The sequence below is a fragment of the Moschus berezovskii genome, chromosome 2, assembly GCF_049115385.1.
Source record: "Moschus berezovskii isolate FMDL1 chromosome 2, NW_MosBer_1.0, whole genome shotgun sequence".
NCBI lineage: Eukaryota > Metazoa > Chordata > Mammalia > Artiodactyla > Moschidae > Moschus > Moschus berezovskii.
Window position 1 is genome coordinate 15,385,559 of NC_142461.1, and position 25,807 is coordinate 15,411,365.

The 25,807-nt window shown below is 42.6% G+C and overlaps 1 protein-coding gene across 5 annotated transcripts in view; it reads right to left on the reverse strand.

The window, feature by feature from the left end:
• Positions 1 to 1,005: 1,005 nt before the first annotated feature.
• RNF19B (ring finger protein 19B) overlaps positions 1,006 to 25,807 on the reverse strand; it is a 38,856-nt gene continuing 14,054 nt past the window's right edge. The window contains exons 2-11 of one of the 5 annotated variants that reach the window (XR_008682064.2): positions 24,665 to 24,870; positions 23,347 to 23,491; positions 21,181 to 21,343; positions 20,622 to 20,736; positions 19,235 to 19,375; positions 18,061 to 18,268; positions 15,460 to 15,591; positions 13,831 to 14,338; positions 11,758 to 12,429; positions 1,006 to 1,229 (exon numbers count right to left, since the gene is read on the reverse strand). Coding sequence is in view for 3 of the 5 variants with exons in the window: in XM_055397191.2 (XP_055253166.1) it covers positions 13,867 to 14,338; positions 15,460 to 15,591; positions 18,061 to 18,268; positions 19,235 to 19,375; positions 20,622 to 20,736; positions 21,181 to 21,343; positions 23,347 to 23,491; positions 24,665 to 24,870 (1,582 nt within the window). In the remaining 2 variants the exon portion in view is untranslated. Of the gene's footprint in view, positions 1,230 to 6,600; positions 12,430 to 13,504; positions 14,339 to 15,459; positions 15,592 to 18,060; positions 18,269 to 19,234; positions 19,376 to 20,621; positions 20,737 to 21,180; positions 21,344 to 23,346; positions 23,492 to 24,664; positions 24,871 to 25,807 lie in introns of those variants that run through there. The other 4 variants (XR_008682063.2, XM_055397191.2, XM_055397192.2 and 1 more) reach the window with 4 other exon arrangements.

The window sequence follows — 25,807 nt, forward strand, 5'->3', positions numbered from 1 at the left end:
GCTCAGGTGATTTTCAGGAATGGGAGCCATGGTGCAGATTCAGAGGAAGTGGGATGTCAGAGGAAGCCATCTCAAGGGGCCCCAAAGCAGGTCCCTGGAGAACAGGAATAATGACACTCTGGGTATGCTCCTAGCACTGAAGCCTCTTACACCAGACGGTCTTTCACGGGTGCGTGGCCACCATCACAGCCAAGTGGTTCACAGCAGCATCTGGCTCAGCCCCAGATCCCGTGTCCAATCAGCTGCAGTAAGGTTGGCAGGCCTGGCCTCACTGGATTTACGTGACCCACATCCCACTGATTTCACGAAGCGAGATTAGCTGAGGTCTGCCAGCCCTGGGAGATGGCAGACAGAGGTGCAGGCCCTCAGCGTCGAGGTTTTTGTGTCTTCCTCATTGTGTCTCCATTTCTTTCCAGTGTTTGACAAACGAAGGGTTTGGACCAGTCAATCTTCAAAGGTGTTTCCAACTTTGACTTTCCAGGAATGTATTATTATTATAGTTTGGCTACACATCAGCTCTTACAAAATGGCATGTCACATCTCTGCTCGAAGGTTTCAAGTTGTGTGATTTATTAACCAGAGAGCAGCTGCAGGAAACAGAAACCTATTTTAAGCAGAAAAGGTTTTGATACAGGGAATCAGATGTTTAAAAAAAATAGTTGGGAGGGCTGGAGGAGTGGGCTCCAGGAATAAGTCCCAGAAAAAGACCCCAGAAGAGCTGCCAACCGGTGCAATCATGAAGTTGGTGAGACAGGAGGCCGCTTCTAGAATTCTTGCGTTAAAGAACACACCAAGTAAAAAGACAACCCATGGGATGAAAGTATTTGCAAATCACATATCTATCAAGGGATTCATAACCAGAACATATAAAGAAGTCTTTATAAATCAACAATAAAAAAATCCAAATTAAAAATGAGCAAAGGATTTGAATAGATATTTCTTTAAAAAAACTTTTATTCATCTTTGGCTGTGCTGGGTCTTCACTGCTTTGCGCAGGCTGTCTCTAGTTGCGGTGTGCAGGCTTCTCGTGGCTTCTCTTGTTGCGAGCACAGGCTCTAGGTGCACAGACTTCAGTAGCTGCAGCACACAGGCTCAGGAGTTGGAGCAAGCAGGCTTGGTTGCCTTGAGGCATGTGGAATCTTTCTGGATCAGGGGTCAAATGGTGTCCACTGCACTGGCAGGCAGAATCTTATCCACTGCACCACCAGGGAAGTCCTGAATAGATATTTCTTCAAAAAAAGATATACAAATAGTCAAGGAGTACATGAAAAGATGTCAACATTATTAGTCATTAGAAAGAAAGTTAGAAAGTTAAGTCGCTCAGTTGTGTCTGACTCTTTGCGACCCCGTGGACTGTAGCCCACCAGGCTCCTCCGTCCATGGGATTCTCCAGGCAAGAATACTGGAGTGGGTTGCCATTTCCTTCTCCAGGGGATCTTCCCGACCCAGGGATCGAACCCAAGTCTCCAGTATTGCAGGCATATGCTTTAACCTCTGAGCCACCTTCAGTGCAGTTCAGTCGCTCAGTCCTGTCCAACTCTGAGCCACCTTAGGGAAATGTAAATAAAAATCACAGTGAGGTACCACTTCATGCCCAGTAGGGTTGTTATGATGAAAAAGACAATAACAAGTGTTGACAAGGATGTGGAGAAATTGTATTGCTGGTGGGTAAAATGGTATAGCCTCTGTGGAAACAGGATGGTGGTTCCTCAAAATAAATAAACACAGAATTTCCATATGATCCAGCAACTCCACTTCTGGGCTACATACCTAAAAGAACTGAAAGCAGGGTTGAACAGATGTCTGTGTACCAATATTCATAGCAGCATTATATACAATAGCCAAAAAGTAGAAACAAACTAAATGTCCATCAACTGATGAATGGATAAACAAAATGTAGTGTATCCATACAATACCTTCACGATATCCAATGGAGTATTACTCAGCCAAAAAAGAAATGAAGTACTGATAGGTGCTACAGTGTAGATGAACCCTAAAAACCTATGCCAAGTGAAAGAAGTCATGCAAAAAGCTACCTAATGTAATGATATCAAATGTCCAGAATAGGCAAATTCATAGAGAAAGTAGACTAGCTGTTGCCAGGCCTGGAAAGAGGCGGAAAATGGGACTGACTAATAGCAAGCTTCTTTGGGAGGTGATGGCAATGATTGGGAATTAGTAATGATAGTTGTACAACTTTCTGAATACATTTAAAATCTGAGCTGCACACTTTAAAATGGTGAATTTCAGACCTTCCTTGGCAGTCCAGTTAAGCCTCTGTGCTTATACTGCAGGGGCCTTGGGTCCCATCCCTGGTCAGGGAACTAAGATCCCACATGCTGTGCAAAAAAAAAGTAAAGTGGTGAATTTTCATGTTAGGTTCATTGAGAAATAGGATGGTTAACAAACACACACGGCACTAAGGCTGCAACCTGAGGATCAGGGGTCAGAAAGCTACCTCTGCTGCTGCCAACCTCATGAAGCTAGTGCTTAGGCATTAGGATGCTGCTGTAGTTCCTCAGGGTTGCCACAAACACGAAGCAACAACCACACAGCTGGGAGATGGCCTTCGCCTTACTTTCTCTTCCCAGCTCTTATATAAGTGGATGCAATTTATAGACCCTAATTTGCATGTAAAATGTTAACTGCAAGGGATTCTGGGAAGTGCAGCATTTAACTCTGTGGCTTTGGCAGCATGAGAAAAAGATTGGAATGCATGCTGACAACCAACTCACCACATCTATACAGATTCACCCTTTGACCATTTAGGAGTCTAAACACCCTTCCTAGAAGGAGAGATCCAAAATTCCATTAGTCCTGTATCCAGCTCTGGGTGATAAGTCATTCTAGCTCAGTTACAATCCTGCCTCGTCAATCTGTAACCTATGGCTTCCCTGGTGGTCCAGTGGTTAAGAGTTTGCCTTGCAATGCAGGGGAAAGAGGTTCGATCCCTGGTCTGGGAAGATCCCATGGGCAATGAAGCCCATGTGCCACAACTACTCACCCCGTGCTCTAGAGCCCATGCTTCGCAACGAGAAGCCTCTACAACGAGAAGACCCTGCACCACAGTGAAGTGTAATTCCTGCTCACTGAAGCTAGAGAAAGTCTGTGTGTAACAACAAAGAGCCACCACAGCCAGAAATTGACTTGAAAAAAGCTGTAACCTAAAGACTGACTGATCAAGTTACCAACACTCTTCATGATACTAGGCAAAATGTGGTGGGAGCTGGGGGCAGAGAAATGGGTGGATATCTGTAAATATCTATCTCTCTATATATATATGCCAGAGAAAGGTAAAAATGTGAAATACTAATATAGTTCTCACTTCTCTACCTTTCTTGAATTCTTTACATTCATAAATATCTTTCTCTACTACTTATGAAGTTCCTTTTCCCACAGTCAGTACCTCAGCTGGATGAGTCTCTTTATCTGGTGTGGTGACCCAAGTCTTCATTTCTAAGGGACCTAAGCCCTCACTGGAATAGCCTTTTAACCTTGACTCCTGAATACAGCAGTACTAGAAGTAGCCCAGAGAAGGCAATGGCACCCCACTCCAGTACTCTTGCCTGGAAAATCCCATGGACGGAGGAGCCTGCTGGGCTGCAGTCCATGGGGTCGCTAAGAGTCGGACACGACTGAGCGACTTCACTTTCACTTTTCACTTTCACAAATTGGAGAAGGAAATGGCAACCCACTCGTGTTCTTGTCTGGAGAATCCCAGGGATGGGGGAGCCTGGTGGGCTGCCGTCTATGGGGTCACACAGAGTCGGACACAACTGAAGTGACTTAGCAGCAGCAGCAGCAGCAGAAGTAGCCCTGGTGGCTCTGTTGTTAAAGAATCTGCCTGCAAGGAAGGAGACCGCTTGCAATGCAGGAGATCAGGGTTTGATCTCTGGGTCGGAAAGATCCCCTGGAGAAGGAAATGACAACCCACTCTACTATTCTTGCCTAGGAAATCCCATGGACAGAGGAGCCCGGCAGGCCCCAGTCCATGGGGTAACAAGAGTTGGACATGACTTAGCAACTAAACCACCAGAAGTAGCCCAGAGAGCCCTTTAAATTCTAAACATAATCCTTCCTGCCCTCACTGAGCAACAACAAACCTATCTCTCTTGATAATCAGCATCAATGACTCCATCTAACACAATTGTCCTTTTTTAGGCTATTAGTTCAGTGGATGAGGAGCCCAGATTTGCCAAAAAACCTACAGTTCAGTGGACTCATTATTATTAGCCCTGGTGGAAGTATTTCTCCTCTGGGTATTAAGATATCTAAACAGGGGCAAGAAGCAACTTTCGTGAAGGGGTTATATGTAGATCACTGTTTCAGAACACATACCTCATTCTATAGGACAGAACTTCCTTCACAAGATCTTGTCTTTCAGTAGTGCCATAAATGAGTCTTTAGTAAACCATTTAACTGTTGTGTGAGGCCAGCTGTTTTGGGATGATCCCATGGGGCTTTAGCCCACTGCCTCACTTGATGAGAGCTGGTATTATGTGGAATACATGATGAATGGACATTCAGCAAGTTCATGGATAGTAATGATGATGATAAGCATGATAATAATAAGTGAAAAGAATGATACTAGCTAATATATACAGCTCTTACTACAGGCTGGGCATGCTGCGTGCTAAGTCACTTCAGTCGTGTCCTACTCTTTGCGACCCTGTGGACTATAGCCCAGTAGTTGGCTCCTCTACTGGAGATTCTCCAGGGGGATTCTCCAGGCAAGAATATTGGAGGGGGTTGCCATGCCCTCCTCCAGAAGATCTTCCCAACCCAGGGACTGTATCCATGTCTTTTCTGTCTTCTGCATTGGCAGGCGGGTTCTTGACTGTTAGGCCATCTGGGAAGCCTACAGGCAAGGCACTGTTATTTTTATTCATTTAATCCTCATAGTCCCAAATGAAGAAATGGAGACAGAAAGAGTTAACAATATGCCCAAGGTCATAAGCTACTACCCTGGAGAAGGAAATGGTAACCCACTCTGATATTCTTAGCTAGAAAATCCCATGGCCAGAGGAGCCTGATGGGCTATAGTCCAAGGAGCTACAGAGAGTTGGACACAACTGAGTGATTGAGCATGCATGAGCATAAGCTATTTAAGTAAATGGTGGAGTTAAAATTCTTACCCAGGCATTCTGGCTCTGGCTTCTATCCTCTTAACCACTATGCTTGTCAAAGTTAACAAATAATCAAATTTAGAATAATTGGGGTGGGAGGTCTTTAGTTTGATAATAATTGGTATTTTTCTCATTTAGCATCTTTTTCTTTCTATTTGAGGCTTGGCAAACATGAAAACAATTCATATCTTGAGTGTCTTTTCCAGTGAGGACAAATCCCTGACTACTCTGTGAGGGAAGGGAGCTGATCTGATATTAAGTGTCCAGCTGGTCCCTCCAGAGCTTGGAGCAGGGCTCAGTTGTGAGCCAACATCAGCTTCTCAAAAGGAGAATTGCCAAAAATAGCCTGGCTTGACTCCAGAATCTGAAAGCCCTGTGCTGTTTTTCTCTTTTGAATGTTTGCCACGGTGTGTATAAAGTAGCCTCATTTGCCAAGGGATGTACACACTACTGGCTCTGCTAGATCATAAAATTCAAACTGCTTACACAGCACCCTATACCAACTGGCGACCATTCTCTTTTTCTGGGCCCATTGAAGTTAGTAGCCCTCATGGGTTACTTGGAAATTGGGTCAGTGCAGTATAATCAAATATGGTATGCTACCTCCAAAATCCAGAAATCCACCAAATGCTTGTGGGATTTTCTTAGTGGGAGGCGATGTCCAATGCAACAGCTTATCTTTAACTTTAGATAAATTGTGATCACCTAGGACTTCCCTGGTGGTCCAATGGCTAAGAATCTGCCTTCTAGTGTGGGGGATGTGGGTTTCATCCGATCCCTGGTCTGGGGGGAACTAAGATCCAGCATGCTGTGGGGCAACTAAGCCCATTCGCTGCAACTAGAGATGGCAAGGAAGACCCAGTGCAGCAAAAATAAAAAACAACAAACCTAAAAAACCAACAAATAAAAACTGCCATCCTCCAGATTCCTGTTCTGGATTCCTAAAAATTTCATGGAGGTAGAAGTGCCCTTAAATGTCGCTTATCCTCCAGAACACATGTGTTTTTTCATGGCATTTAGATATCTGCTACTTCTTGCTTATTAGGTCCAAAACACATCATCACATATCAGAGTGATATTCTGGGAAATGTGAAATGATTAAAATGCTTGCACATTAGATTTCAGCAGAGCTGGAAGGAAAGTTATGACCAACCTAGACAGCACATTAAAAAGCAGAGACATTACTTTGCCAATAAAGGTCCATCTAGTCAAGGCTATGGTTTTTCCAGTAGTCGTGTATGGATGTGAGAGTTGGATTATAAAGAAAGTTGAGTGCCAAAGAATCGATGCTTTTGAACTGTGGTGTTGGAGAAGACTCTTGAGAGTCCCTTGGACTGCAAGGAGATCCAACCAGTCCATCCTAAAGGAAATCTCCTGAATATTCATTGGAAGGACTGACATTGAAGCTGAAACTCCAATACTTTGGCCCCCTGATGCGAAGAGCTGACTCATTTGAAAAGACCCTGATGCTGGGAAAGATTGAAGGCGGGAGGCGAAGGGGACGACAGAGGATGCGACGGTTGGATAGCATCACTGACTCAATGGACATGAATTTGAGTAAGCTCCAGGAGTTGGTGATGGAAAGGGAGGCCTGGCGTGCTGCAGTCCATAGGGTTGCAAAGAGTCGGACACAACTGAGTGACTGAACTGAACTGGACTGGAGAGGTGCTACTACCCAGAGGTATGGCAGGACACAGTACTGTTGACTTTGACAGGTAAAAGTAATCTGCTTTTCATGATTTCTGCTCTTTGGGTGAGAGAAAAACATCATATTCCACGTCAATAGCTGTATGGCTGCAGGTGCTGGGGCGGGTGTTGATTTGCTTCAAAGTGATTATATCTGAAATAACAGCTACAAGTCAAGTTTTGCAAATAATTTAAATGTAGATAAGATAGGGATCACTTTTGGAATTTCTCAAGTCTTTGATGGTGGTGGTAATGTTTATCATGCCCTCAGGGATACACTATTGGTTTTGGCTTATGGTTCTGGTGGAGGAGAGTTCCAGGGGCTTTCCTTTGCTTTTCTTCCCACAATAACTTGCATTCTATAGGTCAATGTGAAGATTCTGCCTGGTGCCAAATACATCCATTACAACTGTGCTTATAGGAACTGGGAAATAACCAGGGTGGATATGTGAGATAGATCCAGGCTGAGATTCCTTATAAATTACACGATCCTTGTGTATTACTTTGCTAGGTATGCAACAAAGGACTACAAATTGACTGACTTAAGCAATACAAATTTATTGTCTCACAGATCTGGAGACTAGAAGTCCAAGATCAAGCTGTCGACAGGGTTGGTTCCTGCCAAGGGCTGGTAGGAGGAATCTGTTCCATGTCTCTCCCCTAGCTTCTGGTGGTTTGCTGGCAATCTTTGGCATTTGCTGGCTGGTTCCACCACATCATCCAGATCTCTGCCTTCATCTTCACATGGCATTCTCCTGGTATGAGTGACTCTTTGTCCAAAGTTCCCTTTTGGCCCAATCATATTGGATTCGGGGCCCACTCTACTCCAGTATAATCTTAATTATATCTACAACAACCCAATTTTCAAATAGGGTAACATTCTGAGGTATTGGAGATTAGACTCCTACATATGAATTTTCAACCCATAACACCTCATAAGGATATATATATATATTTTTTGTTGTTGTTGTTGCACTGCACAACTTTTGGGATCTTAGTTCCCAGACCAGTGATTAAACCCGTGCCCCTGCAGTTGGCTTCCCTCATAGCTCAGTTGGTAAAGAATCTGCCTGCAATGCAGGAGACCCTGGTTCGATTCCTGGGTTGGGAAGATCCCCTGGAGAAGGGCTAGTCTACCTACTCCAGTATTCTTGGGCTTCCCTTATGGCTGAGCTGGTAAAGAATCCGTTTGCAATACAGGAGACCTGGGTTCAATCCCTGGGTTGGGAAGATCCCCTAGAGAAGGGAAAGGCTACCCACTCTAGTATTCTGGCCTGAAGAATTCCATGGACTATACAGTCCATAGGGTCTCAGAGTCGGACACAACTGAGCAACTTTCACTTCACCTGCAGTGGAAACTCAGAGTCTTAATCACTGAAACACCAGGAAGTCCCAAGCCTCTATTTTTAACTAGTGGTCCACAAAGACCTTTTAGTTTCCTTGAGATTAGAACTGTAGTTTCCAAGTATTTCCTAAAGGCTTGGGTATTTCCATTTCCCTAAGCACAGGACATAGTTAATTGACTTAAGATTCCTTTGGGGAAGACTAGAAGATTAACAGTTTAGTTATGGTAATAGTGCTGGGTGCTACCCTCAGAGCTTTGGTCTGAGAATTTAGTGAGTGTCCATGACCCTCCATTTTGGTGACTTAAAACAGGCCTCCCTTTGCCAGACTTTTGCTTTGTGTTAAGCAAACCAAGTAGGACCTTAGTAGATATTTCATCACTCCTGCTCTGTTGCCTTTGTACTGCTTCTTGGCCCCTGCCACTCTAGGATCCTGTCATCTCGACTGATAACAAGGATTCCATTTCAATGGCAACATCTCTAAGCTTCATCCCCAGCCTATAGAGGATATACACTATAGCATTTTCAAGGTGAGGTGTCCCCTTATCTATGTACTTTCCTTTTTTTGTGTGAAAGAAATGTCCTCTGAACAATTCTGGAGGCAAAATTAGGAGATGAGTAGGTACACATATGATAAATCTACACCAACTCTACTATCTCTGTTTTTGCATTCATCTTCTAATACTATAGGAAGAAATTTTTAGTAAGTGTTCAGTTCAGTTACTCAGTCGTGTCTGACTCTTTGTGACCCCATGAACCGCAGAACGCCAGGCCTCCCTATCTATCACCAACTCCCAGAGTCTACCCAAACCCATGTCCATTGAATCGGTGATGCCATCCAACCATCTCATCCTCTGTCATCCCCTTTGTCTCCCGCCTTCAATCTTTCCCAGCATCAGGGTCTTTTCAAATGAGTCAGCTCTTAGCAAGTGTAGACCCCTCTTAAGTCCAGGTTTCATCTAACCAACCAGCTAAGAGCTACTCTTAGCTGTTAACACCAATATACTGATTTCAGAATCTCTAGAATGCCCATATTAATAAACTCAACAAAATGAAAATAAAACTATGTTCGTTTCTTCCTTGTCTAATACCTTTAGAATCCAGTCCACACATGTTCATTCCCCAGGTTTCTACTGATTCAAATGAGCAAAATTTCATAATTCTGTAACCTTTCCTTCTCTAAGGTCAGATTTTGTGGTTACCTACTCCAGTATTCTGGCCTGGAGAATTCCATGGACTGTATAGTCCATGGGGTCGCAAGAGTCTGACACGACTGAGTGACTTTCACTTCAATATGCTTCAGAAGCATATTGGGATCTGACTCTAGCCACAGATCTGATAGCAATAAGGGGCAGAAATAAGCATTTCCTTTCTACGCAACTACCCAAGGTCTCCAAGAAGGACAGCACCAGCCCTATCAACAGGGGGAAGAAGGGCTGCTTCTGCTGGTAAGAGAAGCAAAGTGTAGAGTTTGTGGGTTCAGAACACTAGGATTTATCCAAATCTACTCAAATGTCCCCATTTTCACTTTACTCTTTCCCAAACAGCATCCTAATTTTCACCTAAGAGACCTGGTAAGCTAAGAATTTAACTTATGTTGTAATTCAATAACCCAGAATATCTCCTTGATTTTTCATGTACATCAGCCTTGTGGCTACAAAAGACAGCCCTGAGCTGAAAATTTTAAAGCACTTGAGACTTTCATTTTCTTTTTTTAACCTCTCTAGCAAAAGCACAACCATTTAAGTCTTCATTTCTTACACAGTGGTCCATTGTGGCAGCCACTTGGTCTATCAAAGTCTTTTGTCCAAAAGACAGCTCATTTAACATGACCACAAGTGTAAATAATTTTTGCTTACCAGCTTACCATTTTCCAATAACTAGATTCTCACTTACTTCAAATCCAACTTAGTCATAACTAGGCAAGAATCCCATTTTTTAGGGATTATCTAAAAAATCTGTTTACCTGTTATCTATAACCAGTTTTGGAATCAAATACTGTATCAGTTAGGGTTCTGAAACTTCAGGAAACAAAACTGTTCCACCTATTTTAAGTAGAAGAGAATTCGATATAGGTAAATTAGGTGCTTACAAAAGAACTGGAAAGCTGGGCAAGTGGGCTCTAGGTTGGGTGTCCAGGAAAGACTCCCAGATTGGTCCACAATGAGAACTGCTACCTCTGCCACCATCAGGAGGCCAGCACTGGCTGACTGTGAGAACACACATCACGAACAGTTATTTATGGACCAGGAGGCCCTTTGCCATCCACACAAATACTGATGGATACTGGTATCTCTGCAGGAGCAGTAAGGTTGCTAACACTCTAATTTTTTTCAAAGTAAACGCTTCGGGCCCCGCGGGACACTCAGCTAAGAGCATCGAGGGGGCGCCGAGAGGCAAGGGGCGGGGACGGGCTGTGGCTCGCCTCGCGGCTGACTGCCCGCCCGCTCCCAAGATCCAACTACGAGCTTTTTAACTGCAGCTATTGGAGCTGGAATTACCGCGGCTGCTGGCACCAGACTTGCCCTCCAATGGATCCTCGCGGAAGGATTTAAAGTGGACTCATTCCAATTACAGGGCCTCGAAAGAGTCCTGTATTGTTATTTTTCGTCATTACCTCCCCGGGTTGGGAGTGGGTAATTTGCGCGCCTGCTGCCTTCCTTGGATGTGGTAGCCGTTTCTCAGGCTCCCTTTCAGGAATCGAACCCTGATTCCCCGTCACCTGTGGTCATCATGGGAAGCACAGCGACTACCATCGAAAGTTGATAGGGCAGACGTTCGAATGGGTCGTCGCCGCCACGGGGGGCGTGCGATCGGCCCGAGGTGATCTAGAGTCACCAAAGCCGCCGGCGCCCGCTCCCGGCCGGGGCCGGAGGAGGCTGACCGGGTTGGTTTTGAGGTATCCAGGCGGCTCGGGCCTGCTTTGAACACTTCCTCCTTCAATATCTAACTGGCAAAACAGATTACATTCAGAACCTTGGTTTCAAGGAACTGTAAGACGTGCAGTTTTAACTTTTAGCCTTTTAAAGTTGACCACAAGCACCCCATCTGTCTGGCTTTGAAGATGACGTCTCCTCCTGGCCTCAGAGGAACCTAAAATGTCCTTGTCTACACAATCTTGTCCTCAGCCACCTTTTCAACCTTTTACTACCCTCTTTCTTGGTCCACTGTTCCAGTCATTTAAGCCTCTATGCTGTATGTGTGTTTGTTTAAACAGACTAAGGATGTTCCATCAAAAGGTGTTTGTACTTTACTCTTCATGTTGGGTATATTCTTGCCTAGACACATGGCTCTCATTCAAGACTCTAACAAAATGTACCTTTATCAAAGAGGCCCACAGTACCTACCTAATGCAGCGCCATCTACTACTCTTTTTGCTTTCCCTGCTTTCTTTCCTTCACTGCATTTATCCTCATCCAGACTATATATTTTGATTGCCCTCTCCCACTACAGCGTGAGTTTCACAAGGTCAGGCATTTTTGTGTTTTCCTTATTGCTGCATCCTATACAGTAAGTAATGCAGAATGAGTGAACACTGCTGTAAGAAGAAACCCAGCTTTCCCTGTTTTCTAAGCCGAGGATCAGCTTTCCCCATGCATTACTCATGTTCTCCTCCAGGTGGCGCTGACGGGTCCTTCTGTCTGCTAACGTCTAGGAGATGCAGCAGTGTTGCAAAGGATTAGAATAAGCTTGGTTTTTCATGGCCTCTGGTCTAGAGTTGTGAGCTTTTTTTAGATGGCACCCGTAATCTCCTTTATTTCTTCTTATTCCTACGGGAGAAAAAAAATATATATGGTACTCCATCTAACAATCTCTTTACAACTCCATGATTAGGACCACGATCCCCACTTTGGCTAAGTGAAAACACTCACACAACTCTCACAGCAGTAAGAACTGGAATCTAAATAAGAATACAGCTGTGGCTGAAAACTCCTGCCCCTTCAGAAGACTTCCTTGATTTTATCCTGTTAATTGCTCCCTTGATGAGGCTTCAAGAGAAATACAAGTCTTTGAGTTGATAGTTTGCATTTCAGAGATTCCCATACTGTCTGCCCCTTTTCCCAACAAGTTCTCTTTTTCACACAGACACCCTCTCGGGCATTCTCCCAGAGATCCAAAGTCCACTGACAGCACTTCCCGTCCCAGGTGCAGGGCAATGTGCTAAGTCTGGATGCAGTGTCCAAGAGATAAGAATCTTCCAAGTTGGCTGTTGTCCAGACTCATCATCCTCATCATAGTAAAGCACAGGCCAGGAAGACAAAGAGCAGGTGCATCTGTGAAAGGAAACAGAAAGCCATCTGGTCCTCAGGGAAAGGATGTTTTCAATTCTTCCTCTGGGCCCAGGGTTAAAGTGACAGAGAAGTTTGGCATGGAAGCTCCTTAAATACTTACTGTCTGAGAGTCAGTAAATTAGGGGCATGAGAGAGTAACTGATTCAAACAGTCACAGAGTAAATTACTGCCAGATTTGGAAACTCACATCAGGTCTCATGAATCTTTTAATTTTTCTGCTATACTATGTATGAACATTCATTTCTAAGACCATTATTCTAGACAGAGCCAAAACGAAGGAGTAGCTCAATTCTGACAAATTTATAAGATGAGATAAAATTAAATATGGTGTGATTTTAATGGCATGTCTCCTCTCTCCCTTCATTACAAATTCTAGTCAGATTCCTTTGTCCCTCTGACTTAAAACTAGATTGGCAAAACTAGAAAGTTGTTTTTTCCAACAGGGAATGTGTACTGGAAAGCATAACAAACACCTAGGTATTGCTTGGTGATTAAGCAGAATAGGTACATTTCTTCATCTAGGAAGAATCCTCTGTTCCCCAGCTTACAACCATGAAAAATTTACTGGGATTTCTGAAGAGCCAGTGAAACTGACACCCCTTCCCTCCTAGGAAGCATATTTCTAATAGTGAGTATAATGCAGAAAGGGGTAAATAAAGCTTTAACAGGAAAAGTGCACAGCTGCCTCTAGAGGGCATCTGACTGACTCCAGCTAATTCTTCAGTCTGACTACACAGTCCAAAACAATCTTGGCTTTGCTCTCTGTCATGCTAGGAGTCGTGGGTTTATAGATGAATGGTAACCCACTCCAGTACTCTTGCCTGGAAAATTCCACGGACGGAGGAGCCTGGGAGGCTGCAGTCCATGGGGTCGCAAAGAGTCGGACACGACTGAGCGACTTCAATTCCTTCCACTGCAGTCTAGTTAGAATACCATCTTTCTTCCCTGGGATTAGGAAAGTTCAGATTTATAGACTGTGAAAGATGTAGTGGTCTGTTTCAATCAAACACTTGGCTCTGGAGGACTATCCAAGCCAAGGAAAATGAGAGGAGCTGAATTACGACAGAAATTTTTATTTATTAAAATGTGTCCTTCAGTAATATGTTAGCATACATACAATATACACACATACATCTGTACACTCTTTGACACACCTCACGGATTGCCACCATAAGTTTAACCAATAAATTAAAACTAAAAAAGGTGCGGGGGAGAAGGAGATGTGGGGATGCATGGAACTAAGGGCAAAATTTCCATGTTTCATCTGGTAAGAAACTTCAAATTTCTCAGAATTTCCCTGGGGAAAACCTGTGACCAGAGAATCTCTGAAATAAAAGTACAGAAATCCCTGCCCCCCCAAAAGATTCCAAAAGATGCAGTTACAAGTGTGCTTCTCAGAACAGGAGCATTCATTCCACTTCATACTCTGGCTTCTGCACCTTCTGGCCTCAAGACAGTCTTGCCCTCAGCCGGGGCAGAGAGGTTCACATGGGCACTTGGGCTCGGTGCACCCGGGGCTCTGGGTGTTGAGGGGCAGGCTGCGGCTTGGGAGCGAGGGGAGCCACACTCATCTGAGGTGATGTCTGGCACGTCATCTGACTGTGTATCAGAGCTCTCAAGGTCACTGCGGATGCTCTCGGGCTGGGCCAGACTGATGTCCCAAGGTTTGCTGGCCAGGCAGTCTTTCTGTTCACAGCTTTGGTGTTTGCAGGAGGGGTCCTCTTCACCGTTGCCACTGCTGCCAGCACCACCACCACCACCACCTTCATCTTCATTCTCCGCCATCTGTGCATGAACATGGAGTGAGTCCTCTGTGCTGCTTCCACTCACTAGCTGATAGTGACTTGGTTTGGCTTCAATGTCCACTTGGATTTCCATATTGTTGCATTCTCTGTGGAGACAAAATCCACTTTGCTGAATCATGCATGGGTCATGCTACACCTGTTGGCAAAAGCAGTTTGTGGGTTCAGGATTAGAAAGTCCAGAAATATAGGTAAATAGTAGACTAGAGCTCACTTTTAGGGAAAATAAAATTTAATCTAGTACTCAAATAAGATGGAGAAGAACAATTAGATCTCCTTGCTGATTTAAAATATGCACACAAACATCTCTGACAATTTATTTCTTTTTAAATTTTTATTGGAGTATAGCTGATTTACAATGTTGCATTAGTTTCTGCTGTACTGCAAAGTGAATCAGTTATCCCTATACACATAGCCACGCTTTTTAAAGATTCTTTCCCCACATAGGTCATTATAGAATATTGAGAAGAGTTTCCTGTGCTATATATCCTTATTAGTTATTCTACCAATTTCTTTAAACAACTAAAAATGAGCTTCCAAAATTCAACTAAGGATCAGAACCTCACACTATCTTCCTCAAAATACGAAAGTGAAAGAGTCACAGCTTTTTACTTCTCTGCTACAATGAGAAGAAACCAGAATCTCTCCAGTAGGGAGTGCTGTAATCACACCATACCAGATACACTGCTGCTGAGTTGCTGCTGTCGCTTCAGTCGTGTCCGACTCTGTGCGACCCCATAGACAGCAGCCCACCAGGCTCTCCCGTCCCTGGGATTCTCCAGGCAAGAACACTGGAGTGGGTTGCCATTTCCTTCTCCAACCAGATACACTAGCTTCTCAAAAATAGAGAAATAGGCTACAGGAGCCACATCAAGCAAGGATCAACGTAAGAGCAGAAACCATAGAGCCGTAGACATCAGTGAATACTCATCTAGCTTGTTAAGTTCCATATGAATAATTACACTGTTGCAACAGCCGGAAAAAAAAAAAAGGAAGAAAAATCCTCTAAAAATCAAGTGCTAACAAGAAGAATCAATCAAGAGATGCCAAACACTCCCATACCAAGAATGTGCTCAATGAATCCACAGGGTATACACACCATGTATCCCACTATATGGTACACAGAGCCCTAACATGAGGCATTGAGCTTCTAAGGCCAAAACTCAACCAAAAAATGCAACTTCTCCTAGGGATCTGACTGTTCACATACCTGTCCTGTGGGTTGTAGGAACTGATTATGGAACCGGCCATAGCACGAGTGCTTGCGTTGTCACTAATTGCACCAAGACTGGCTGTGTCTTTGGGGAAAATTTCCTTTTGGACATCGGCTTGGACTTCTAACCTGTGTAAAGAGGGGACGTTTAAGTTAATATGAGACCTGGGTATTCCAAGACAGTCTACTTCCTGGCACATACCTCTTACATTATTCTCTCGCAAATTGAGTTGATCTGATCTTCTCCAAATGCCAAATAGCTCAAAGAGATGCCCACACATTTTCTCTCTTAAAGTTATCTTTTGAATCGTCCCCTCCTTTCCATCCCCACTGCTACTGCTTAACTTCAGGCTCTCAACAGCTCCCGTGTGGGTAACTGCAATTGTGCTCTCTCCAGCAGCCTTAAGTCCAAGTCAAAAAACTTTCAGGTCATTGCCAAAGTGGACAATAACCTAATCACTCTAACAGCTCCTCTCGGCTCCCTCTTGCCATCAGGCATTTAAGGTCTACCTGATCTACCTCCAAGCTCTGTCTCCAGTTCCACCTCTTAAAAATAGGTCCTAAATCCTAATCACATTGGATTTTTTCCCCCTTACAGACTTATACACATTTTATACATCTCTGACTTTGCATAAGCTAGTCCCTCTCTTTGGAAGTTTCCTTTCTCTATGTGACAAATTCATACTCAGTTCTTAACAACAAAGGAAGCAATATCTCCCCTCCTTCTTCTGTCAAACCACTCTCTGCAAAGTGCTCCACGGCAACTGCCTATTTATTAAATCAATTTGCACATCTCTTTCCCACTCAGTTGTGAGCTCCAAAAGGGCAGAGGCCACATCTCATTCACACTTTACCCTCCATGTCTTGCATGTACTAGGAACTTAAATATTCAGCAACCAAATCACTCCCAGGCTATGAGCTTAAAGGACACATAAGAGTCAACCTCCAGCAAGGGCAGCAAACTTTCCCAATGGAGTCTCAGAGGACCCATAGCTTTTCCTATCTTGGCTCCAATATCATTTGGTTGCACATTTGAGTATTTCCTCATAATGGGTTTCACAGTCAAACCCATCTGACTCATTCACTTCCTATAAAAGGCTTTCACAGAACTGGAACAGCTGGCCTGGCTAAGCTGCAGTTTCAGCAAGTCAGTCCCCAGTTATGTCTGCTTATTTACAGGGGTGTTGGTTTTAAGAAAGCACAGCAGTGAACTCTCCAGCATGTGGAGGCGGGATCTCCTAACAAGAGAGAACCAGAGTCAGGAGACACCAACAGGTCAGCATCAGCCTACAGCTGCACATTCAATCAACCTCCATCCTGCTGTCTGAGTCTCTGCTCTGCTCCTCCAGCCTTAGATGCCCTTCAGGAATGTGCCATAGTCCAGGAAAATGAGGCAGTGCAATGGAAAGTGCATTGAGTCAGAGACCTGGGTCCTAGTTTCAGCTCTGCCATAGATCACTCTCAGAACTGGAAGAGGCCTTTCACAAAGGCCATCTCCTTGGGTGGTTCCTAGAAGCTGGTCTGTGCAATGGCTATGCTAGAATCAGTTGGGGAGAATTTTCAAAACAGAGATTCCTAGGTCCCACTCTGGGAGATTCTAATTTATTAATTCTGGGATAGGGTACTGCAATATATTTTTAAAAGGCTCTCAAGACACACACTCAGGTGTGGGATCCAGCCCATCTGCCAACTGTTGCTTGACCTCCTAATAGCCTATTGGCCCTCTGGTCTCACTTCAAATACTTCTAGAAGTATAGAGCTCAATATCTACTGATATAACCCATTCCTTCTTTGGACTTTATACAGATTTTTCCTACAGTCTCTATAATGAAACAAAATTCATTTCCCTCTAGCCTCTGCCGAATCACCTTAATCTATCTCTTGGCATGAGGCAGAAGTCTTAATCCTTTTTTCCACTTCAAGGCCCTTCAGATAACTGAAGGTAAGCATCTCCTCTACCTCTGTACCTTGTTTTGTATCACCTTTACCCCTCCTCGGGCCTCTCTTCTCCAGTGCATTCAAATAACTGCTTTTCACATAACATCTGCTATGCTCCTCTGAATATGTTCCGTTTTATCTACCTGGTGAAACAACCAACCAAGTCACAACCATTTTAGTCATAAAGACTTACATATTCTGAACACAAGTTTATAGAATTGATTTTTCTTATCAAATGGGAATCAGAACAGGAAAGTTATAAGGATCACAGTACCAATAAGCCAACAAGATACAGCACAAATGCTGTTCAACTAAAACCCAGTGACAAGCCTAATGGAGGGCATAGTCTTGGGAATTCTACAAAAATGCACGCTTCCCCTTCCTAAAAGAGGCAGCCTAACACAGTAGAGGGAGCATCTGAAGTCAAGATTATTCTTTATATGGAGTCATTATGGTACAGTGGGAAGAAACACAGAACTTTTATGTTGTGTCACTCAACCTTTTTAGCCTGTTTTCTAATCGCAAAAGTTAAACAAACAAACCCCATTGATGAATAAATTAAAATGAGATGCTATATGAGACATGCCTGGCACAGAGAAATGGCTCTACATGATATGTTACTTCTCATAATTCCAACTAGTTCTGTCAGAAAGTGCTTACCTGCTGTATTTTCCTTTGCCACTGGAAAGAATGCCACCACTCAGTGTGCCCCCTGAGAGGGCTGCAAAGCTGGCTGTTTCACTGTATGGACCTTGCATAACACTGAGTCCATCTGTAGGGCTTCCACTGGTGCTCAATACGCTAGTTAGACCCTCAATGCTACTTTCCCCAATGCTGGGATTCTTGAGGGCTCGCCAGGCATCTGCCACTGGGGATGGAACCAAACATCACAATTGAAGATAGCACAACATCAAAACAGGGTCTGGCATCTTCTTGCGATGACTCTTCAGAGTAGAGAATAGTCATGTAGAAAAATACTCATTTATTCACTTAATAGCATCTACATGCAGCCACCATGTATCAGGTATTTTAACATATGCTCACATTTAATTTTCCCAAGAAATAGGGACTAGTAACCCCAATTTTAGATGAGGAAATGAAAGCTTAGAACTAAATGCCTTGTCTATGGTCAGTCACACAATACTACCATGTGATTCTGAGTCCACTATTCTTTCCATTATACTACAGATGCCACCTAGTCAAACATAAATATTTCCAAATACATTTAGGTCACGTGCTGATTCTAGCAGGAAGTTTGAAAAATCTCTGGGGATCTCTGTGTCTCAGGTTAGTTAATATGGTAAAGTGGAAACAACATCAAAGCATAAGTCAGAAGACTTGCTATAGTTCCAGCTCTTCAGAAGTTCTTAAACCCATTTAACAGATGTTGAGACAAAGGCTTAAAGAAGTTCCCATTAATCGGGGATAATAACAGCCCTGGTCCTCTCTCTTCAGAGCTGTTGTAAAAACCAAGTGAAATAATAACTGTGTAAAGTCTTCTGAAAATTATAAAGTATTGTGCAGATATAAGACTTTATTATAATTATATAATTTACTATTACCAGCATACTTAAGAGTTACTTTGAGTCTTACTAGTTTGTACCTGCCACACAGAGGCAAGTACCAGAGGAATTAACCTAATAACTCTGGAACAAAGAAATGAAAAGCTAAAAATACTTTACCTCCTATAAAGCTCATTATCCAAAGTAATCCAGTGTCAATCTCTCTGTAAAATGTACTGAATTTTACTGACTTTTATCTTGTGTCCCATAAATTCAAAGGGAAATGAAATGAAAAAAAAAAAAAAAACAAAGGGAAATGAAAATTCTTTTACCTGTGATTGGACCATCATCTTCATCAAACTCAATTTTCACTCCCTTTCCATTGGCTGTACTAACTCCACAGCCACCTCCTCGACAGAGAGAAATAGGCACAACCCCATAGACATAAGCCAGCATAATAGGGACGCCAATACCTGGGGAAGAGAAGGAAACACGTCAATAGGCCATTGGGTTGCAGCTGTCCTGAATTCTCCTTCCCATAGCTGAAGACAGACAAACCACTTTATAAAGGGTCAAAGAAAGACCGAATATGACTGTGCTAAAGAGGCAGCCTGGTCTAACAGAATGATGACTGGACTTGGAATCATAAAGGCCAGGGTTAGCATCCTGGCTTCAATTTACCAGCCTTGTATTACAACCTTGGACATGTCTTCCTTGGGGTGCCAATGATCAATGCATGAATAGGGCCCAGCACAGCACATGTATGTTGCTTTCATTTCCATACTTCCATTCATTGCTGAGATGCTAATCCCAGAACGAATTAATAATCAAACATGAAACAAGTGACTCTGAGGGTTCAGGTTCCCCACCCCACCCCTGAGTGTTAATTCTAAAATCTTACTGCTGTGGAAAGAGGAAAGGCTTAGTTGTTAAGAGCCTAGACTCTGAAGTCAGGGTTGTCCCAGCTAACGGGACAACTTACTACACCTTCTGTCTCAACTATGCTGTTGTGAGGATTAAATGAATTAATACAGGCAAAACCCTCAGACCTGCTCCTGGCAAATGGAGTTATCTTATTATTATTCTAAAACAAACCCTCATGCCTCCCAAAATACTGCGAGGCATTAAGTAAATAAAAATTTTGTTTTGTGGGTTTTATGGCAAGTGGAGCGGGAAGAGAAAGGTGAAAAACTAGGCCTTAAAGTAATATCCTTTAATTCAACCTGTTTTTATGTGCCAGATGGAGTTCTAGGTACTAACTTAAGAATAAAAGATCCCAAACTCTGATACTTTAGTGTGGCTGATAATAATAATGAAAGTGAAGTGTTATTTGCTCAGTCATGTCTGACTCTTTGAGACCCCTTGGATGGTAGCCTTCTAGGCCCCTCTGTCAATGGAATTCTCTAGGCAAACATACTGGAGTGGGTTGCCATTCTCTTCTTCAGGAGATCTTCCCGACGCGAGGATCAAACCCAGGTCTCCCACATTGTGGGCAGGTTCTGTACCATCTGAGCCACCAGGGAAGCTTGATAATAATAACAATAACGGTGTCTACAAGAGTTAACTCCCAAGGTAGACCTGACATAAAAATGTAGGAGCCTCCAGAGGTTAAACATCTGGCCAGCTGGCTAAACTGTGAGGCCAGAAAGCTGATGGGAGTAGGTGGGGTAGGGTGAGGTCAGGTAGGGGAGGGAGTTGTAGTCTTGGCTAGCTTCTTACCAACGCTAACTGCAGCAATGACAGGGGATGCGATAACCGACAAAGTCACTCCTCCTGTGATAGCCAAATTCCTCTTATGTTTGGAGGTTTTCCTTCCCTCATACCTGCTATGAATCTAAGAAGAAAGAAAATCCCAGTCAGCGAGTTAGGACATCAATCTTTTTGCTGGGGAGAAAAAGGATAAGTAAATATTCCCTTATAAGTTATCTATATTAAAACATAGTCCCTCATCTCAAAGAGACATCTTTCTCACATTTTAATCTAACTCAGACCAAGAAGGTATAAACTAATACGAAAAAGTTAAAACAAGAAGAGACGACGTAGGGGAGTGAAGTAAGCATTTCACCTTTAAGTCACTGATACAAACCAGGCCCAGGATGTTAATAAGAACTTTAAGATCTCTTGGGGGTTTATGAAAATCCATTTAACAAATTAATGTTATTATTATTCAAGAACCAGCTGGCTTTTAGGCAGTTCTGAAATATAAGCTCCTCCCCATTTCCTTCAAAACTCTACCAACAAACCTGAGGATGGAACAGAACAGAACTCAACATCTTACCTTCCTACCAACATAAACAGGAATGCCGATGACCATGGCAGGAATGGCAATGCCAGCAATGAGGGAAATCCCCACTGGGGCACCAATCAATGTGCCCAGCTGCCAAAGAATTTTCTTCTTACGGCTCCATGGCTTCTTGCCCCAGAATGTACAGCCAGAGGGGCTGCAGAGGAAATATGCCAAAGTTAATGTCAGTGTTACAAATGCAGCTATTGTTACCAGAGAGTTTGATAAGAGCAAGAGCCTTCTTTTCCCTAAGAGTGATTAATAGTTATAGGAGGTTATAAGAAATGAATATTTTGCATGAGGGGAAGCAAAGACCAAGGTGAAACTATTAAGAGGCTCTTTAATTTTTTTGTAAAGGCAGGTCCCTAAACTTGAAACCTCTTTTCCATTCTTTTCTGCTGAACTCTATCCTCTCTAACCCACCAAAATGAACCGACTTCTTTGTGTGATACTACACAGGAACCTGTATAGTCTATACACTTGACATCTCATCCAAACATTTTGTATTCTGCAGTGAAGGAACTCTCTTTGATGTGCATAGTTTTCTTGGCATATATAGATACTGCAAATCATGTTTCTGGGATAAGATATAAAAATATTTCATCACACCCTTTACAACAGTTTCATACTCTGAGTTTGGCTACTTTTACACTTAGTCGTTCTTAGTCCAACCATTTTTGCTTACTCCCTTTGTGCTGTCTTTTCTACTAGACAGGGTAAGCAATTCTGAAAGTTAGGGGTCATGTCTTATGTACTCCTAGGTCCGTAATAACTGGTATACTGTAAGTACTCAAATGTTTGCTAAATTGGAAATGAAAGTGTTTCATCCACACAATGAATGTTAAATTTGTAAATATTACCTCCTTCAGGACAATATTTGAATGGCTACTACATCCAAGAAACTGTAAAAAGGTTAACATTGGCCTTAAGATTCATAATACAGCTTAACAAAATTAGACATGTAAACGAAGTAAAAGTCATAATGTTTATAAAGAATGTCAGTAAAGAAGAATGAGGCAGAAAAAGCTGGGGGAAGGCATCACAGATGGAATGGCATTTAAAGTGGCTCTTGAAGACTGGACAGGTTGAGATAAAATGGGGTTGCTGGGAGGTGAGGTGATTAGAAGGCATTCCAGGCAAAGGAAAGAACATGAATGGTCAGGCAGCTAAGAACACAGAAGAGACACAGATAATCTGGGATACAGTATTTATGAAAGCAAAATGGAAAAAGGTAGAAAGTATACTGGGGCCAGACTGTTAAAAAAACCTTAAAAGCCATCCTAAGGAAGTTGGACAGCAAGGAGATCCAACCAGTCCATTCTAAAGGATATCAATCCTGGGTGGAAAGACTGATGCTGACGCTGAAACTCCAATACTTTGGCTACCTCATGCGACGAGCTGACTCACTGGAAAAGACTCTGATGCTGGGAGGGATTGGGAGCAGGAGGAGAAGGGGACGACAGAGAATGAGATGGTTGGATGGCATCACTGACTCGATGGACATGAGTCTGAGTGAACTCCGGGAGTTGGTGATGGACAGGGAGGCCTGGCGTGCTGTGATTCATGGGGTCGCAAAGAGTTGGACATGACTGAGCGACTGAACTGAACTGAACTGAAGGAAGTTGAACTCTATCTGGAAGGTAAGGGAAAACAGTCACTGGAAGTTGCTGAGCTGGAGAAAAACATGTTGGAAGGGTGTCTCAGAGGAAGTTTTTACAGCTTCCTTATGCTGTAATGAGAGGACAGATGATGTCTCTTTGACATCCTTTTCCCTTTTCCCTCAATCAGTAAGAGATGAAGACTATAAATAAAAACAATGGATCTACTGTTTTTATGGTCTTGTTCTCTTACTGATTTAGGTAAAAGGATGTCAAAAGGAGGGAAGGGTGAGATGAACTGGCAGAGCAAGACTGACATATATACACTACTGTGTGTAAAACAGATAGCTAGTGAGAAACAGCAGTATAGCACAGGGAGCTCAGCTTGGTGCTCTGTGATGACCTTGAGGGGTGGGATGGTGGAGGGAGAAGGGGGGTTCAAGAGGGAGGGGATATAAGCATACATTTTAGCTGATTTATTTACTTCATTGTACAGCAGAGACTAACACAACATTGTAAAGCAATTATACTCAAAAAAAAAAAGGACATTTTCTCATCTCACCTGAGGTAATGCAAGTCTGAGATCTCTTTCATACAAAGCCAACAGAATTCACAGCCACACACTGCACAGGTCATATGATTACAGCTTCCATCATTCATCTTGATAATATAAGCACTGCATCGTGGGCATGGCTTGATGTCATCTGCTGAGGGGAGGGAAGAAAAATGGGTAGAAAAATACCTACTTAAACCTAGTTTGGTTTTATTATTCCCAGGAGTATGCATAAGAAATGAGACAGTCAAGAATTTCTGACTGAGGATTCCAGATTGTGCAACCCACTTTGCTGGAAGGCTGGCAACGTCTAGACCTCAGGAAATTTCATGAAACGGATCCTGACTCATATTGAGCTGCTTATCCCCCAAACTGGCATCTTCCACAGCACGTGAGCCACACTCTGAGCAAAGAGACTTCCCTAGAGAGAAAGATGGTTCCAAGAAAAATGGAATTTCAGCAATCAATAGGCTGGGAGAATTCAAAGCACAGTGCTACAGGAAGAACAGTCTATAGCCTGCATTTGGCTTTAAGTCTTGAAAAATCTTAGTTCAGGAAACTCCTTTCACAGGTTCAACAAGTATCACTGTGGTTTGTTGTTAATACAATCCACAGCCTCTTGCCATGATACTTTAAAATTCAAAACCTAAAAACAACTGTGTGTGCTATGTAGCTTACACCTGGTAATTTTCACAGTAAGCTAGAAACTAACCTATTAAAAACAAAAAGTTAGGAGACTAGGTTGTGCCAGGAAAAAGTGAACGGTAAATCTTTCCTACTAGCTTCTCCCAAATGACATCAGTAAAATAAAGCACATTTATAAAATGCCCACTGACATTTTAAAATAGGTTTCCTTTGACATGTCAAGGTTGAAACTGAATGTGTGATATTCCTTCTTTTAAGGTTAATTATTAATCCATATTAACATCGCTTGCTTTCCTCAAATCTGTACCCTACTTCCAAAAACAGTGATGTACTTAAAGCTAGTAGGAAAACAGTATAGGTTTAATACTAAATGTCTTTCTGCTCACAATGAAAGGACTGAAAAAACCCCTAGCGAAAGTACCTAACTGCTCTCCAATCTGAGACATATTACTAAGAATGTAGAAACTACAGAATTCAGTTTTGCTTTATTCCAATTCACCTGGGTTGGACAGCCTATAAATGACCAGAGAGAAGCTACATATTAAATATAGTATTGAGAGTATTACCAAATAGTTTCTGCTTTCTAATCCTTGAGTCATACATTAAGGTAATCTCTCCCAACTGTGGGCTCACATTATGAAATATCAAATAAAGAGACAAATGAGACTATGCCAACTTATACCTGGTCCAGATTCTTGTCCATAACTGAGACCTGAAGTGTGCTTGGTGCGGACTCGCAATGTCTGTGCCCTCTGCTGACGGGCCATATCGCATGTCTGATTTGGATGCCATATCTGCTTGCAGTGGTAACAGAACTCAGTCTGGCAGCCTTCCCTCTCACAGGTCAGCTTTGGGCAGCTGGCACAGCCATAGGCAATAACTGCATACCTGGGTAAGGAAATAGGACAAGATATAAGTAAGCTAAGACATTATGCATTGGTTCCAGGGGGTAACACTGTTTGGTATCCCCCACCATTTCATATAGAGGTATAGAAGAAAGAACACACATATGTATAACATGCATGCATATTCTGTGTGAGAAAGTAAATTTCTTCTTGAGATTCTAAAAATACAGATCATTTATTTCCTGAAAAAATAGGAAAACATCATCTTTAGCCAGATTTTTTTTTTTTTTTGCCATGCTGAGTGGCATGTGGGATTTCAGTTCCAACCAGAGTTTGAACCCATGTACCCTGCAGTGGAAGCACAGAGTCTTAACCACTGGACTTTCAGCCTGAATTCCTAGCATGTATTCAGTCATAGTTTAAGTTGCTGTGTGAACAGTTTGTCATAGCAAGTTTCATAAATAAGGGTACAAAACTATTTCCTTTTGATGGTTTGCTATATTTAGAGAAATCAGAATTTATGTTTAAAGGACAGAACATTTGTATAATAAAGAACAACAGAAAAAACTAAAGCAAGTATACTTTTAAAAAACTGTGGTATAGCTCATGTACAATATTATATGTTTCAGGTGTACAACAATGATTCACAATTTTTAAGCTATATTCCATTTATAGTTATAAAATTTTGGCTATATTCTCTGTGTTATACTATGTATCCTTGTAACATTTTTATACATAGTAGTTTGTACCTCTTAATGCCCTACCCCATCCTGTCTGTCCCATATCCCTTCCCTCTCCCCTACAGGTAACCACTAGTTTGTTCTCTATATCTGTGTGTCTGTTTTTTAATATTCACTAGTTTGTTTTATGTTTTAGGTAATATCTATATTTTTCTTTCTTTGGCTTATTTCATTTAGCATAATATCTTCTGGGTCCATCCACGTTGTTGAAAATGGCAAAATTTCATTTTTTATGGCTGA